This window comes from Desmodus rotundus, chromosome 13, assembly GCF_022682495.2.
Source record: "Desmodus rotundus isolate HL8 chromosome 13, HLdesRot8A.1, whole genome shotgun sequence".
NCBI lineage: Eukaryota > Metazoa > Chordata > Mammalia > Chiroptera > Phyllostomidae > Desmodus > Desmodus rotundus.
Genome location: NC_071399.1, coordinates 80450 through 95263, shown reverse-complemented (window position 1 = coordinate 95263; position 14814 = coordinate 80450). Strand labels below are relative to the sequence as shown.

Here is a 14814-nt window from a genome sequence, read left to right as displayed (position 1 = left end):
GGCAAGGCCCTGCTGGCAGGGAACGGGGGTCAGATGGTGTAGTGATAGCAGAAGCCTGGAAGAAACTCGTGTCGGCTCTGGCTCTTGGCTGGAACGCTGGCTGTGGACAGGCCCAGGGTCGGGTCAGCCCCAGGTTGAATACGGAGCTGGTCGGAGCCTCGCCTCAGTGGAGTCAGGGGGCCCATCACACAGTGCTCCAGAGTCCCTGCCACAGTGCCTGCCACCACATGCGTGGCAACAGTGGCCCCAGCCAGCAGCACCTTATGGTCGTGGCCAGAGCCCAGGTCCTGCCGTAGCAGCGGCCTGCAGGCTCCACACAGCCAGCGCCCGCCCCTGTGACTCCACCCTCCCCGGGCCAGCCTCCGACTTCTCCATCTGGTCTGACAGGACTGTGGACAACGGCTCTCACACAACCATTCCACTCACAGCTTGACCTCTACCAGGTCAGTCCACTGTCTAAAGACTTTGTCAGGGAGACACTGCACAAATGGACTCTCTCCATTCTGAGTTAACTTCAACTGGATGAAATATGGATGAATAAAGGCTCTTCCAGACTGATTACAAACACAGCTTTTGTTTTCCAATCTGTGAGTCCTCAGGAGTGTTTAGAGTTTGGCAGAATGGGTGGTGAGTCTTCCACATTTACAACCCTTATAGAGTGCATCCTTCCATGTTGTCTAAGATTAAAATACTTACTGAAGGCCTTTCCACACAGGTGACACTTGTACGGCTTCTCTCCGGTGTGAATCCGCTGATGCAGTGCGAAGTTGTAGCTTCTGTTGAAGGCCCTCCCACACACGCTGCATTCATACGGTTTCTCGCCAGTGTGCGTCCTCTCGTGTCGCCTGAGGACAGAAGAGTGAGTGAAGGCTTTCCCACACAGGTGACACCCGTACGGCTTCTCCCCGGTGTGCGTCCTTGTGTGTCGTTTCAGGACAGAAGAGTCAGCGAAGGCCTTCCAACACGACCGACACTTGTAGGGCCTCTCCCCGGTGTGGGTCCTCGCATGCCGTCTGAGGACAGAAGAGTCGGAGAAGGCTTTTCCACATTGACGACACTCGTAGGGCTTCTCTCCAGTGTGAGTTCTCTCGTGTTTTCCAAGGTGGGAACGATGGGTGAAGGCCTTCCCACACAGGTGACATTCGTGTGGCTTCTCTCGACTATGAGTCCGCTCGTGTTGTCTCAGGTAAGACACTTTACTGAAGGCTTTCCCACACAGATGGCACGCATATGGCTTCTCTCCAAAGTGCATCCTCTCGTGCTTCCTCAGGTCAGAGCAGTGGGTGAAGGCCTTGCCACACAGGTGACATCCGTGTGGTTTCTCACGAGTGTGAATGACCTCATGTCGTCTGAGGTTGTAACTTTTACTGAAGGCTTTCCCACACAGATGGCACGCATGTGGCTTCTCTCCAAAGTGCGTCCTCTCGTGCTTCCTCAGGTCAGAGCAGTGGGTGAAGGCCTTGCCGCACAGGTGACAGCCGTGCGGCTTCTCTCCGGTGTGAATCATCTCGTGCCGTCTGCGGTTAGCGGCATTACGGAAGGCTTTCCCACACACGCGACACTGGAAGGTCTGCTCTCCACCCTGAGCTCGGCCGTGCTGTCCAGCGGCACAGCGTCCGGTCAAAGCGCTCCCATGCCGGCACTCACACGACTCACTCCTCGTACCGCCTGGTTTATCCTGATGAAAGGAACTGACCGCTCTTCTAAACTCTTGGATGACGCGGGGTTTCTTTCCATTGCGAGGTGTCGTATATGGAGTCAATGTTAAGATTTCAGTGAAATTTTCTCCCAGATCATTACATTCAAAAGGATCTTCTTCAGTAGGAAATCCTTGCTTTTTGAAAGGAAAGGAGACACTGTTAGAGGCTTAGCCGTGTTTACTCATCCTTCACACACTTCTCTGCACACACACTGCATTCTGGAGTGATCGGTCCGTGACAGGCCCCCGTTACAACTGCTCCTGTCACTCACACACACGGGGGCACTCCTCTCCCACGTACATCGGGTTTCTCTCTTGCGGCATCCCAGCAGCGGTTGTGTGATTAATTTTTAGACACTAGGTTTCAAAGAGGGGGTCCGTGAGCCAGGGTCACACGACTGCTTATCAGACCTCAGGTTATAGTTTGGGCTTCAGGTTAAATTTCTTCCCTAAAACCAAACTAACGAAAGCTTTCTCCTGCAAAAGCCAGTGGTCCCAACTGCAACAGTCAGGTAACTGTGCCAAGTTCACCACTTGTCCACTTCCCAGGGCTGTACTTGGAAGGACAGGGTCACACACACAGAGCTTACCACAGCGCTGGTTAGGGACGCGTCCTTCTGGCGGAAACGTTGAGTGGATGTCATTTCTTGTTTTTTGGAGTCATCTCTCCTGTCTGAAACGACTGGGAAAAAACAGACCTGCGTTATGAGGATTACAATGGTGAAGAGACCCAACGCCCACTGCAGTATGTTTCAAATGGGAACACGTGAGTGGGAAGGAATGTCGAAGTCAGGAATGCTTTAAGAAGAAACACATTACAGACGTCAACAATTTCTGCCATTTCTGAAGTAGAATTTGAGAAAAATAAAATGAATGGTAGCTTGGGGAGGAAGAGAGAAAATTTTCATTGAATAGGTCCATGAAAAGGGACATTTTGTGAATTGAAAAAATAAAAAACATCTCTGTTATTGACAAGCAGGGACATCCTGGGCAGTTTCATAAACAACAAAGTAAGACAGTCCCCAGACAATGGAGTGCAAAGCGACAGCAGGCAAGTTGTACTCGTCACCCCCGGCTGCATCCTCAGCAGCGTCTGCTCCAGCCCCTCACAGTCCTTCTCAAGGGTGGCCATGTCCTTGCGGGCCGCATGCCCTCACCCACGTCCCAGTGGACAGAGGCTCGTTGGGCAAACCCAGGTCACACCTGTGGTCCAGGCAGCTGAGTGTTGCTCAGCGTGCACACGGCTCGCCCACTTTGCCCAGGTCTGCACCAGGCACCTCTGCGGGAGGTGGTCGTTAACGCCACCCTGAAGCCAGAGGGCCCCAGTCCACACACTGGATGCTGCACTTGGATTCAGTGGTGTCAACGGCAGCACTGACATCTTTGGAAACTATGTCACCAAAAGAGAACAGACAGCAAGCCAGTCAGTTAAGGTGGAGAGGTCACATGTCACCATGTGGTCGGTGGGCTCAGAGCAGGCAGTGGTGGTCTCTACCGCAGTAGCTGTTTGCAGTGGGCTTTCTCAGTAGAGATGACAGGGGCACGGGTGGCCAAAGGGAAGTGGACTCTGGGACGGGGCACCAGGCTGGTGTGGCCGCTGTGAGATCAGTGCTCAGGGCCCCACGAGACCCAAGGGCTGGCTGAGAAGACGGTTGTGGTTAGTGCAGGCTGGGTGCTCACTATGGAGGCTTCTACGGCAGGTGTTGTAGATGGCGCTGTTGCTAACCACGGTAGCACGGTCAGAGTGCTCCAGGTGGCACGGGCGGTGAGGAGGGGGTCACGGGGCTCAACTACAAGTGTGAAACTCTGAGAGGACAGGGGAAAGGGGAATAGAAAACTCCTGTGAGTGCATGAATATAACCTTCCCTAGAACCAAAGATAATGAGAGACCCTTGAATAGAAGTTAATACCCGCAAGGTTTAATGACATCTGAAGGATCTGTCCCCTACGTTTAAAAAACGTGACTAAACTGAAAGATCTTCAATTTACTCATGTGCAGAGCCCCCTCCTTCCCAACCAGGTCCTCCTCCTCCCGAGGCCCCACTCAGGGCACTCACCTGGACTCCGGCCTTGCAGAGCGCCCGTCCCTTCTCTTGACAGTTGCTCTCCCTCCTTCCACTGGGAAGTCACATCGGATCTGTGGAGCCGACTGCCTGTTTGTAGGAAAATGACACGTGGATTCTGTTCTGTGCTGGTGACAGTACGTGATCATCAACACAGGAGCCAGTCACAAGAAAGAGGAAGTTCCCCACAGAAGGTCAGCCCATGGGAGACTGTATTGAAAACAGAATGGACAGCTCTTCTGCCGCAAAAACATGGCTCTTGAACTTGTTCCAAAAGCTTTTAAGGACCTATCATTGCTGATGCCCATGCCCAAGTTCAAAGACAGACTGCAGAGTCATCAGTGTTTTCACTCAATGAGAAAATACAAGTTTTCACAGTGTTTGACTATTATAGACAAAAAAAAAAGTCCAATAAATACAATTTCTACCAGAAAAAAAAATCTAAGTTCTATGTGGAAAACAAAATGTCCTGTTATTTTTAATACTGTGCGCTGGTCTGACCTCAGTTCCCCTACCAAAATAGTAATTAAAAAAAATCAGTACATTTACTTCCCCATTCAAACACAGTGATTAACAAGAGACTCACCAATCGAGACCAGATGGCTGATGCTCTCCAGCATCACGTCCGTGAACAGTTTTCTCTGGGACGTGTCCAGCAGGGCCCACTCTTCCTGGGTGAAGTCAACAGCTACATCCTCGAAGGACACAGCTTCCTGAAACAGCATGGACGCCGCTTCAGACAGGGCTGTGCCTGCCCACCTCTGGGCAGGACGGCACAGGCGGGCAACAGCCCTGTGGAGGTGGCGGCTGAGTGGGTCCAGTCAGGTCGTTCTCGTTGCTGACCTGGACACCTGACTCTGAGATACACCTACAGAGACGTACCCACTGTAAACACAAGGAACTCCATTGTAAGGAAACACCACAGTAGGTGCGGTGTGATGTAACCTGGATCCCGGTAAACAGGTAATCATGACTGCACATCATGAGTACGAAATCTGCACCTGAAAATTTGTAATTAAAACACTCTTCTCCACCAACTTCAAGGAAATCTACAGACTCATCACAAGGAACACAGCACCCATTGGCAGCCACGTTTCAACCAGGACTACAGGCAGATTGTCCTCCTTTGTCACCTGTCTCCGCATCAATGAGCTCATTGAACAGCTGTGAATTTTTAAAGATCCAGTGAGCCTGTGTAAAGTGATAACTATCTAGCAAACACCGTTAAATACAAGCTCTATGTTATTATTCAAAGAATGACAGAAGATATTGAAGCAACGTGCAAAATTCTGCAGAACTGAACACAGCACAGAAAGGACTTGGGCTCCGCATGTGCAGCCTGCCATCGCCCCACCACTCCGACGCTCGCTGTGAAGTGTAAAGACCGGGGGCTCAGCAGCACCAGCCAGGGACTCTGAGACCCCTGCGCTGGAGGACGGCTGGGCCCTGATCTTCCCGTGGTCTGAGCCCTCGCTCGTGCAATTCTCCTGGGACCTCCAAATACCAGTTACCCTCGCCCCTTTTGTTCCCTCACCCTGTCTCTCTGTTCAGGCACACCTGGAGCCTCGATTATTCTGGCCTCTTCGTTCATCAAAAATTCCCACAAAGCCCTAAGTGTCACCCTACCACCTGCGCTGCTCCTGAATTGCAGCCAAAATGAAGGAAACAGTGCTCCCTGTGCTTCCACTGAATCAGATGTGGTGAAAGGGGAAATTACAAAAGAAAATTCATGATTTGGGACATAGGAATAATGAGAATTTTAGTTTTCCTTTTTAGATTTCAAGAAGCACAAACACCGTCTATCAAAACTTGAAGAGGGTTGAAATTGGACAAAATCAATGACTCCTCATGGTCCTTCTGGTGCAATCACTGTGTATTTCCCTGTTGGGAGCGGTTCCACTCTTGCTGGCTGACAAAGTCCCAGAAGATGTTCCCGGAAGGCAAAGACCAGATGGGAAAGGAAAACTCCCCACTCTTCCCCTTATAGTGTGTTTCATCTTATTAATCATGGGTGGTTTTTGGATGGTGCATCATAATGGTGGGAAAAAGACTTTCCCAAGAGGGGTTCCAGGGAAACAGGAGACTGCAGACGGAATGACAGAAAGTAATTCCACACACCCCGATACTCCTGCCTGTAATTCTAGGGAGTCAAAACAAAAGAACTTTCTCATAAGATTAATGTACCACGAAGGAGAAACAGGATATAATCAGACCAATACGTTTCTAGTCAACAAGCCCCTGAATGTCTAAAAGTCGTTAGAGTAACACCCCCTCCTTTACCTTAAATAAGAATATATATCAATTAGACAGCCATAGAAATAAGAAAAGCTGGTTAGCTATTAGGTATACAGAAATAGTTACTATGAAGCTAAAGTTTATAGTACACAGAGAAACATTTCAGACAGAAAAGATAGATAGCTAAGTTAGATATCACAAAGGCCTTATTGCCTCTGCTCAATCTACCGTATACTTTTGCCCTATGAACAATTTCTGAAAATGTCTAATCGTCTGATTTATGACTCTCCTAGTTAAAATAATCTTTGTTCACTATAACTGAATCTATGGAAACTTTGGTCAAAACAATCTTTGTTTAATATACTTAAATCCATGGAAACTTTCGTACTTTTCCTGGTTACCTTTGTATTGATGTTTCTGCTTAACTGATCATGTTATGCACTTGCAAATGTTAATCTATGCCAAAAAGGAAAATATAAAAATCCATTTGTGCTTGCAATAAACGGAACAGAGCTTCACTGTCCTCTGAGGCGTGATGTCGTCTGTCTCCCATCGCTGACTCCGTTCATCCACTCGGGATTCCTGACCTGCCAGGGCTGGACCCCGGCATTTCCCCCAACACTGGTCAGCAGCCCCCAGCACCTGTAACAGGGGATGGACCGAGCTCACCTGCGGAAACATCTGCCTCCCTTTCCGGCTATAATGTTTTGCTCCTTCCTCAATCCTAAGGTCATCACAATTAATGATATGGTTAACGTGTAACTTTCTTGTTTTGCTAACAAGGCCATGAATTAGATGGGAGAAACAAAAGCTTTCTCATTTCTTCTGTAAACACACACACTGGCAGAGACTGGATCATCTTAGTTCCAAGAAAGAGACCACTGCCGAACACGTCCATGCCCCAACATGACCATTCCAGAGTTCTGGGGAAACGGAGCTGAGGCGCAGGTGCTGGCAGTCTCCCCAGTGCTCTCAGGACATCAGTGCCTGCAGGAGAAATACCCCCACACCGGCTGTAACTGAGATGCACTCTCAATGGAAAGAGTCATGTCCATCTCACCTGGGACTCCATGTCACCAGCCCAGCTGCCAACTGTCCCCTGGGTCTTCACCACGCAGGCGGCGGAGCTGGGGAAGGAGAGGGAAGCCATGAGACCTCATCATCTACAGTTTCCAGACCCAGCTGTCACAGAGCCCCAGTGCCTCACCAACCCAGGGAACAGCGACAGGAAGTGTGGGCTGAGGCACAGTGGGGGGCCTCGTCCCCCAGGGTCATCAGGCTGTGACAGCTGATGCTCCCAAGGTGCCCCACACACCTTCGCCTGAGAGAAGGGGAGAGCTGCAGCTCCGCATGCTCACAAACCCCCGGCGCCCAGGGTTTCTCGATTCTCTCTTGATCCCTGACTTGTGCCACATGTGTCTCTACCTGCAGCCTCCACGGTGAAACCGCTTGGGCTCCGTTTTCTTAGTGTGCTCACAAGCAACGCCTCTCCGACTCCACGCAGCGGTCTGGTGCCTCCGTGCAGTCCTACCACTTCCTGCCGCTGGCCTCCGAGCACGCTTGTCCTGGACATTCCGTCTTCTGCAGGTGAGGTTCCCAGGAACATCGAGGCCTCTACGCGCCTTTTAGACTTGTTCTGCATGAAGATGGTTATGAAGCAAGAGAACTGGGAATAGTTTTCATGACTGGGTTCATCAATTCAGTGACTTATTCCGTTTGGAGGAATCAACGGCATCCACCTTGCAGATGCACCTCTGAAGGTTCCCTGCGGCGGAGAACAGCGTATGTGGGTCGCAGAACTACTCTCCTGCTCTCACCCTCACGGGGCAGTGGGCTGAGAGAACACAGAAGGAAGGCATTGTGAGCGGAAACTCAGTTCTTCCATCTGATGTTTCAGGAAAGCGGTAGCTGAAATCCTGCCCTCACCAGTCATTCCTAGCAGCCATTTCCCTAATTTCATTATTTATTTCAGTGGGTATAGGAGACAGCATTTATAAAGTGTAAATCCTCCCTTAAAACATCGATGATCATGTGTATTTCATGGACAAATGACTATAATGAGTCATAACAGAATTAGGTTTAATTCACCCATTTGTAACTTGTAACAGTAAAGTTTTAGTAAATGTGAGTCTGTGCTTAAAGATTTACATATGTTTGCTTCCCGATTCTTCAAAATAACCCTGCTGATTATGGCTCATTTATAAATTTAATAAATGACGTGGCCAGGGGTTCAGAACTTTGGTAATGTGACAAAATCAAATGTATACAAGCACAGAAATGCATATAAGCACACGTTAGAAAGTGACATAGGTATAGTCTGAATTCGTCTCCGCCTCCTTCTAAGTTCAAATTCTTCAAGGGTCACACACCACACCCAGACTTTACCTGGAATAGTACCTTTAACATTAAAATTCAGAGGCCCTACTCTGTCTTCGTGACATCGTCTCCTTCTTGCCTTTTCACAAAAAACCTCTCCCCTCGCCCACGTTCCACACCACAGGGGAACCACAGCCTCGGCCCAACTCACGTCCTCCTTTCAACCGCCCCGCCCCCGTTTCAGTGGGAACTGACCGCGGGGAGCGGTATTTCCGATGTGTCCCTCAAGAAGACCCCAGACACGGGGCATCTCCAAAGAGCTTCCTGCTCCACGACTGGGGCTGAGGCAGAGCATCCAGGCCTCCCAGTGGCTTTGAAAGGTCGAGTCTTAATCACTAACCTGTCTCCCAGGCTCCCAAAACGCTTCTATCTGCGTGCCTTTGAACTCACACATTCTCACACTCCTTCACGTTCAACCGATGACACAGTTCCCACCACGTAGATGGGTCATGTGAGTTTAACATAAAAAAACGTACAAATGTTCCTGCATTTCTGTCTACAAATATGCGTGCAGGTACGTTTATCCGCACGCACACGCACACATGTGCATACACGAAGTTCTGGCTGAAGTAGTGGGAACCTCGTGAGTTGGAGGATGAGAAGCTCTCTGCAGTTGCGCGTGGGCGTGGAGGGGGCGTGTCTGGCAGGAACTTGTTACATTATGAAGCGCACGGGCTCCTGACCCAGCTCCCCGCCCCTCCCCGCAACCTGCAAGGCAGGAACCTGCAGAGAAGTCCGCTCCCTGCAGCTCCGTGGACGCCGAGGTCTCGCTGGGGCGGGTGTGCTGGAAGAGTTTAAAATCCGCTACAGCTAGACACGCAGTGACTCTGTTCTAGACAGTTATGAGGCCACGCACGCACCGTCACACGGATGAAACGCCGCCTTCTTGGGCCACGCCTGTCAGCTTCCAAGCGCTCCCTTCCATTGCAAATCAATACTTCGGGGTAAATGCACAGCTTCACGTCCTCAGCCTCAGAAGCGCTGCACAGTCAGGTAAAGCACGCTGCACGGTGGTGTCGCCGTCCCCGCGATTCACTGCAGGGCTGACGGCAGGTGCAGGCCGGGTCCAAGAGGCCGGCCCGCGTGTGGGCGTGAGCGCCTCTCACCCTCCCGGAGCACGCACGGGAGAGGACAGCGGGCGGGCCACGGTCAGGAGGGAAACGTGCTGCGCGGGCACTTCGGTTGGTCGCAGATCCGCACGCAGGAGCAGCAGCGTTTCCGCAGACAGAGGAGACAGAGGAGCCCACGGAGGGCCGGACCGTCTGCCCGGGCAGGGCCAGCGCAGAGCGTTCCCCCACCCCCGCTGCTCCGAGGTCCCTTCTCAGACGACGTCGCTCTCCGCCCGGGCTCCGCCTCCAGAACGTGCCCTCCGGGTCTCGCCGCCGCCGCGCCCCCTAGCGGGCGCTCGTCCACTTCCCCTGCGCCCGCAGCACCCACCCCCCTCTCGCCCCCGCCGGCCCCAGCCGCTCCTCTTTCTCCCCATCCTCCTACCACGGGCGGACCTGCGCAGGGATGGAATCAAGGGGCCCTCTGCCCTCCCGGGTGGACGCAGACCTGAGAACACTCCCAGGCAGGCTCAGCCAGCGGGGCGGATTCGGGACCGAAGGACAGCAGTGTCCCCGGAGGGCGTCGCCCCTGCCCCTGCACAGGGACGGCGCCTCAGGGAGGCGGCCACCGTGAAAGCCGGCCTGCGGGTTCGCAGGACCAGGGCTGGGGACTGCGTCGCGTCCTTGGGGCTGCCCTGAGGAGAAGCCACGTCTCCTGTGGGAACTGGACACCACACGGTGCAGGGCGGCCTCGGAGCGACTGTGACCGGAACCGAAAAGGACGCTAAGCAGCACCGAAGCACTCGCCTCCGGGCCTCTCCGGACAGCGGGGGCTATGGGCCCACAGGCAGGGACACTCGCAAGGACACCCGGACCCCTGTATGGAGGACGCTGGGGGACGGAGGCCCCGGAGGCCCGAGTTAAAGCTCAGAGAACGGAGCTCACTCACCGAACTAGGACTCGCGCTTGGGGAAAACCCCTTCTGCCTCCACAGGAAATAACGCCAGGTGGCGGGGCCTCGGCTGGGAAAGGCGGGTTGGAGACTGCGTGATCGCCTGGGGGCGGGGTCTGAGGGCAGGGGCGGGGCCAGACGGAGAGGCCCTGAGCTGCTGGTGGCACAGCCAGGGGGCGTGTCTTGAGAGGGCGCGGCCTTAGCCCCTGGCCCCGCCCCCGGTTTATGTTGGCTCCTTTCAGCTAGCGCACCTGCACCTCTGCACCTGGGTCGGTTGGAGTTTCTTTGGCGCCAGATGGCAACCGGACTCCTCCCTCCTGACTTCAGTTTAAATGTTTAAGACAGTTCCAGGCAAGAGCTTACAGTTGTGAGGCCATTTAAACCACTGACAAGTTGATACGGTTTAAGTCAAAATCTGTTTTCTGCCCTGGAGACACATCTCCTGAAAGGGCAGGGGGCGCAAGGGAGCCTCAGGACTGGACGACGGCAGCGGCAGGTCCCAAGCGCCTGTGGCTTCTGCACTTAGAAGGGGCCGTTCAACTCAGCATGGCCTGAGTGGTCTGTGTTGAAGCCTGAAGCCGGCTATGAAAGTGTCCCGATCGATATGTTCGCGATATAATTTTTCCTATAAGTCAGCTTTCAGTCTCTGCTCAGGTCATCTGATCCGGGCCTTAAGAACCAAAAGCACTGAGTGCCTACACCAACGACCACCAGTCCTACCGGTGACACCGACACCGAGAAATAACTGGGAGCCAACACAGATGACTGTGTTATTCACTCATCTTTCATTAATGCAAACTTAATCCAAATCTATACTACCCTCATAACAATACTAATTAGACACAATCAGTAATGACATCACACGAGAAAATTGGGGGCCTGAGTCCCAGAGTCTCAGTCTGCCCGTGTGGGAGACAATGTGGTGAGCAAGGGAGTCGTCAGCATTCTTCAGGGAAGGACCTCCAGAGCCAAGTGGGCAGCAGGGCAGAGGAAGTCCTCCGTCCAGCAGGACAGAGCCTCTGGCGCCGATGCCAAGGGAGACCAGCGTGGTGTGGAGCAGCCCTCTGGTAGGTGGAGCTTGGCCATCTCAGCAGTGGTCTGGAACCTGCCTCCGTTATGCCTTGAAAGTGATGTACTTCAAGTGTCTCCGTAAGTGTCTCTACACCCCTGACGACCAGTGGGGAATCTCCCCAGGAGCCTGTCTGCGGGTGGTCCCGCTCTGCAGACCCGCTGTTCCGATCAAGTGTGCTGCTATCTTGCGTGGGTCTCCTTGCCAGATGTGTCTGGCGTGACTTAGGTAGTTTCCTTCTTGAACCAAAGTGTCATGGCTGACTGGCGTCTTGATTGACATGAGTTGAGTCCACTTTGTGTTATATGCTTTGTACTTCCTTGATGGGACAGATGCCATTTTATTTGTCTTACTATCCAGCAGAAAGGCACGATGACTCCACGGAATGTGATTTGTGTCTCCAGTCCCCGTTCACCAGCGAGGCGGGCACAGTTGTTCACATTTAACTTTTTCTGTTTCACACTTGCTGAGATGACTTGTAAATTCAAGACCTTTGGGATGATTCCACCAGCGTGGATGGCATCCCATAAGTTGGTCATTAATTTCTAAGTATATTGTATCTTCATCTTTTTCTTTATTCATAGAGCTATTGGAAAGTGATACATTTTTAAAAATCCAATGACACATTAAATAACACACAGGGAGACTTTATTCACAGGTGGGACTGTCCCTGTAATTGGTGTAGGAACCACTGCTAAGGGGGAAAGAGATTGGGCTCAACTCCAAATGCAGCACAGGGAAATGGAAATTTTTAGCCAAAGAGCAGGGTAGAGAAGAGGAAACATCAGGGGTCAGAGGGATTTGGCTAAACTTGACCTTTGTAATAAGCCATAACCAAAAGAAGGAGAAGGAGAAATAAGCATGACCACCCTCAAGAAAGCCCATAATTTTGTTAACTAGCTTGTAATCCAATCCCTGCCTTGCAGATGCATAAAAGGACCTCCAAGTGCTCTTCTCTGAGATCTTGCTTCCCAGTAATTGTGTCAGTTTGGCTGAAGTAAATTCTTATAAACATTCTTTACATGTGTCCATGTTTTTTATGTCAACAATGGAGAGAAGAGGTGCAAGCCTGGGAACTATTCCTGTTCTGGCACCCTCTCCCAGGACTCCCGAGTGCCCTCAAACCCAACCTCCATTTCCCCTGCCGTCCACACGGAGCCCCGCTCTTTCCTCATTCCCACCCCACCCCGGGCCCCAGGTCTCCTCGCTTCCCCAACAGGCCGGCACCCTCAGGAACAGACCTGTTTCTAAACAAGATTCACTTCACAGCAAGATGGCCATAGCCTGGACTTGCCCCCATCGAGATAGGTGGTTGTCTCAGAAACGGCTGCTTCATGTCCTGCTGTTGAGAAGTCGTGTGTGCGTGACCAGCTGGCACGTCGCATGGCTGGGAGAAAGGAGAGAAAGCTGTCCCCTGAGCTTCTCAGGGAGAAACGAGGTCAGCCCCTGTGACTACAGGGAGGCCCCCACTGGCCACCCGCCCTCCTGTCCTTGGTGCCCAGTACAGCGGACCGGGCTGCATGGTTCACTTGCTGCCTGGGTCACGATGCCCACGGCCTCACTCTCTGTGGCTATACTCAGTGCGGCCCAGCCTCTCCTCTGGCCTGTGCTGAGCCCCACGCTGGGCCCAGCGTGAATGTGCCCTGAGCGGCTGTCTGCCCTTGCCTGGGTCACTCACTGCCCAAGTCTAGGGAAGGCGTTCCAGGCCCAGTCTCCGCGCCGGCACCCCATCTGCTACAGCCCTCACCCCACCCGCCACATACCCGGAGAGGATTTCTCCTCCTTTGCCAAATCCGGGTTGTTTATTTTTACTCGCTTATGGCTCATTTAATCTTGAATGGCAATGCTTTGTGGGCACGTCTTATCTCCCCTGACAGCCTCTGTGAACCCCAGAAGGTCAAGCCTCAAGTCTGGGGTCAGCTCCCATTTGTCTCCATCCACAGTCTCAGCAGAGAGCTCGGACACGCTGTGGGATGGATGAATTTTGATTTTAGTTGTGTGGTGGGGGAGGCTTGGGTGGTGGAAGGGAGCTTGAAATGGTTTGGGAAATGCTGAGTAGGGCTTGAAATGATCGGTTCTCTGGGAAAATGCAAAAATGCACCTGTCTGTTAAGAACAGAGTCTGTAAAGGAATGGAGAGCCCTTAGTTTGTCTATCTGTCAATCCATCCATCCACCCAATGAACACTTATGAAGCACCTACTATGTGCCAGAAATGGTGTTCAGTGTGGAGGTGCGGCAATAAGACCTAACTTCTAGCTCACACGGAGACTCTGAGTCCAGAGAGATGGGCAGCAAACAGGGAACCGCGTGGTGAGGAGCCACGGTGCACTCCAGCCAGAGTGAGGTGTGTGTGGGCCGGCTGGGCAGGGTGCCATGGGAGGCCTTCGGACTAAGCCGGGTGGTCCTGGGAAGATCTAGGCATGAGCTGAGCAGAAGGCAGGGCAGATGGGACAAAGCTTTAAGGTCTGGGAAGGTGGGGAGCCAGGCGCAGAAGGAAAGAGCGACTGGATCGTGGAGAATAGGGCGATGAGCGAAGACAGCAGTTCCACAGGGCGGTGGCTGGTGGGGGGGCTCAGGGGGCAACAGGCAGCGCGGTGCTCAGGGCTGCGGACTGTGGCAGGGACTGCGGTCTGGGCTCTATGTACTTGCCGCGTTCGGACTTGGGCAGCTTTCTGGGTCTTAGTTTCCTTGTTTGTAGAATGTCTAACTTTCAGAGTTCTTGTGAAGATTGAGTGCTGTAACAGAGATAAGCTCGCACCCTGTTGTGTCCGTGGGGACCTGTAACCCAGGTAATATGCTAAATGCCAGCATCACAAGGCCGGGGTGGCCAGGGGCCCGAGTCAGCGCGCGTCCACGGGCATCCTCGTTCTTTCTGGGCTCGTCTCTCCCTCCCTCCCTCCCTCCCACTGCCCAAGCTTTCTCCTCCCGTCACCTTTTCTACCTTCTCGTCTCTCTTTTTTTAACCACAATTCATTACTCTCGCTTCCTTCTCATTATTTCAAGTCCCATCATCTCAGCTACCCAAAATCTGGAGTAAAGTCATTTATAAATGTTGGTTGTTTAATACGGTTCTTCCTTTAAAAATCAGGTGTGTTGGATGCTTGACACATCCCTCTTAATTAAAAAGAAGGCGCGGCAGCCCCCACACCTACATTAAGCGACTGGGCATCCTGTCTGGACCTCAGATGATTATAGTTTCCACTGAGATCACTGTCTCTTAATAGAAATGGCTCCTACCATTGGATCGAAGGGCCAGAAACAGCCTGTGTCTGGGCATTTGGGGCCTGGTGTCCTGGGGGTCTCCCCACCAATGGGGCGCGGAGGTCTGGACACCATCAGAAGGCCAGGCCCCTCAGTGCAGGGACTGTCTGGA

The 14814-nt window shown here is 52.5% G+C and overlaps 1 protein-coding gene across 8 annotated transcripts; it reads right to left on the bottom strand.

Annotated features, from left to right (window-relative positions):
- Window positions 1–555: 555 nt before the first annotated feature.
- ZNF596 (zinc finger protein 596) lies at window positions 556–10588 on the bottom strand. Of its 8 annotated transcripts, none has more exons than XM_053916643.1 (7): window positions 10369–10588; window positions 7423–9354; window positions 7058–7124; window positions 4349–4475; window positions 3757–3852; window positions 2290–2381; window positions 556–1834 (listed from the first exon to the last, which is right to left on the bottom strand). In XM_053916643.1, exons 3-7 carry the CDS (start codon window positions 7067–7069, stop codon window positions 596–598), a joined length of 1566 nt encoding a protein of 521 aa, XP_053772618.1. In that variant the 5' UTR covers window positions 7070–7124; window positions 7423–9354; window positions 10369–10588; the 3' UTR covers window positions 556–595. The 8 variants fall into 8 exon arrangements, with proteins under 8 accessions (XP_053772618.1, XP_045042462.2, XP_045042464.2 ...); XM_045186527.2 differs by having other exon boundaries at window positions 7423–7831; XM_045186529.2 differs by having other exon boundaries at window positions 7423–7762.
- Between the last annotated feature and the right edge of the window lie 4226 nt (window positions 10589–14814).

Bases quoted from the DNA above. Each gene is read 5' to 3' on its own strand.
- ZNF596 (XM_053916643.1), bottom strand. The intron at 3,853-4,348 runs GTGAGTCTCTTG...TCCTACAAACAG, and splicing joins CAGCCATCTGGTCTCGATTG to GCAGTCGGCTCCACAGATCC. The intron at 2,382-3,756 runs GTGAGTGCCCTG...GTTTTTTCCCAG, and splicing joins TCTGCAAGGCCGGAGTCCAG to TCGTTTCAGACAGGAGAGAT.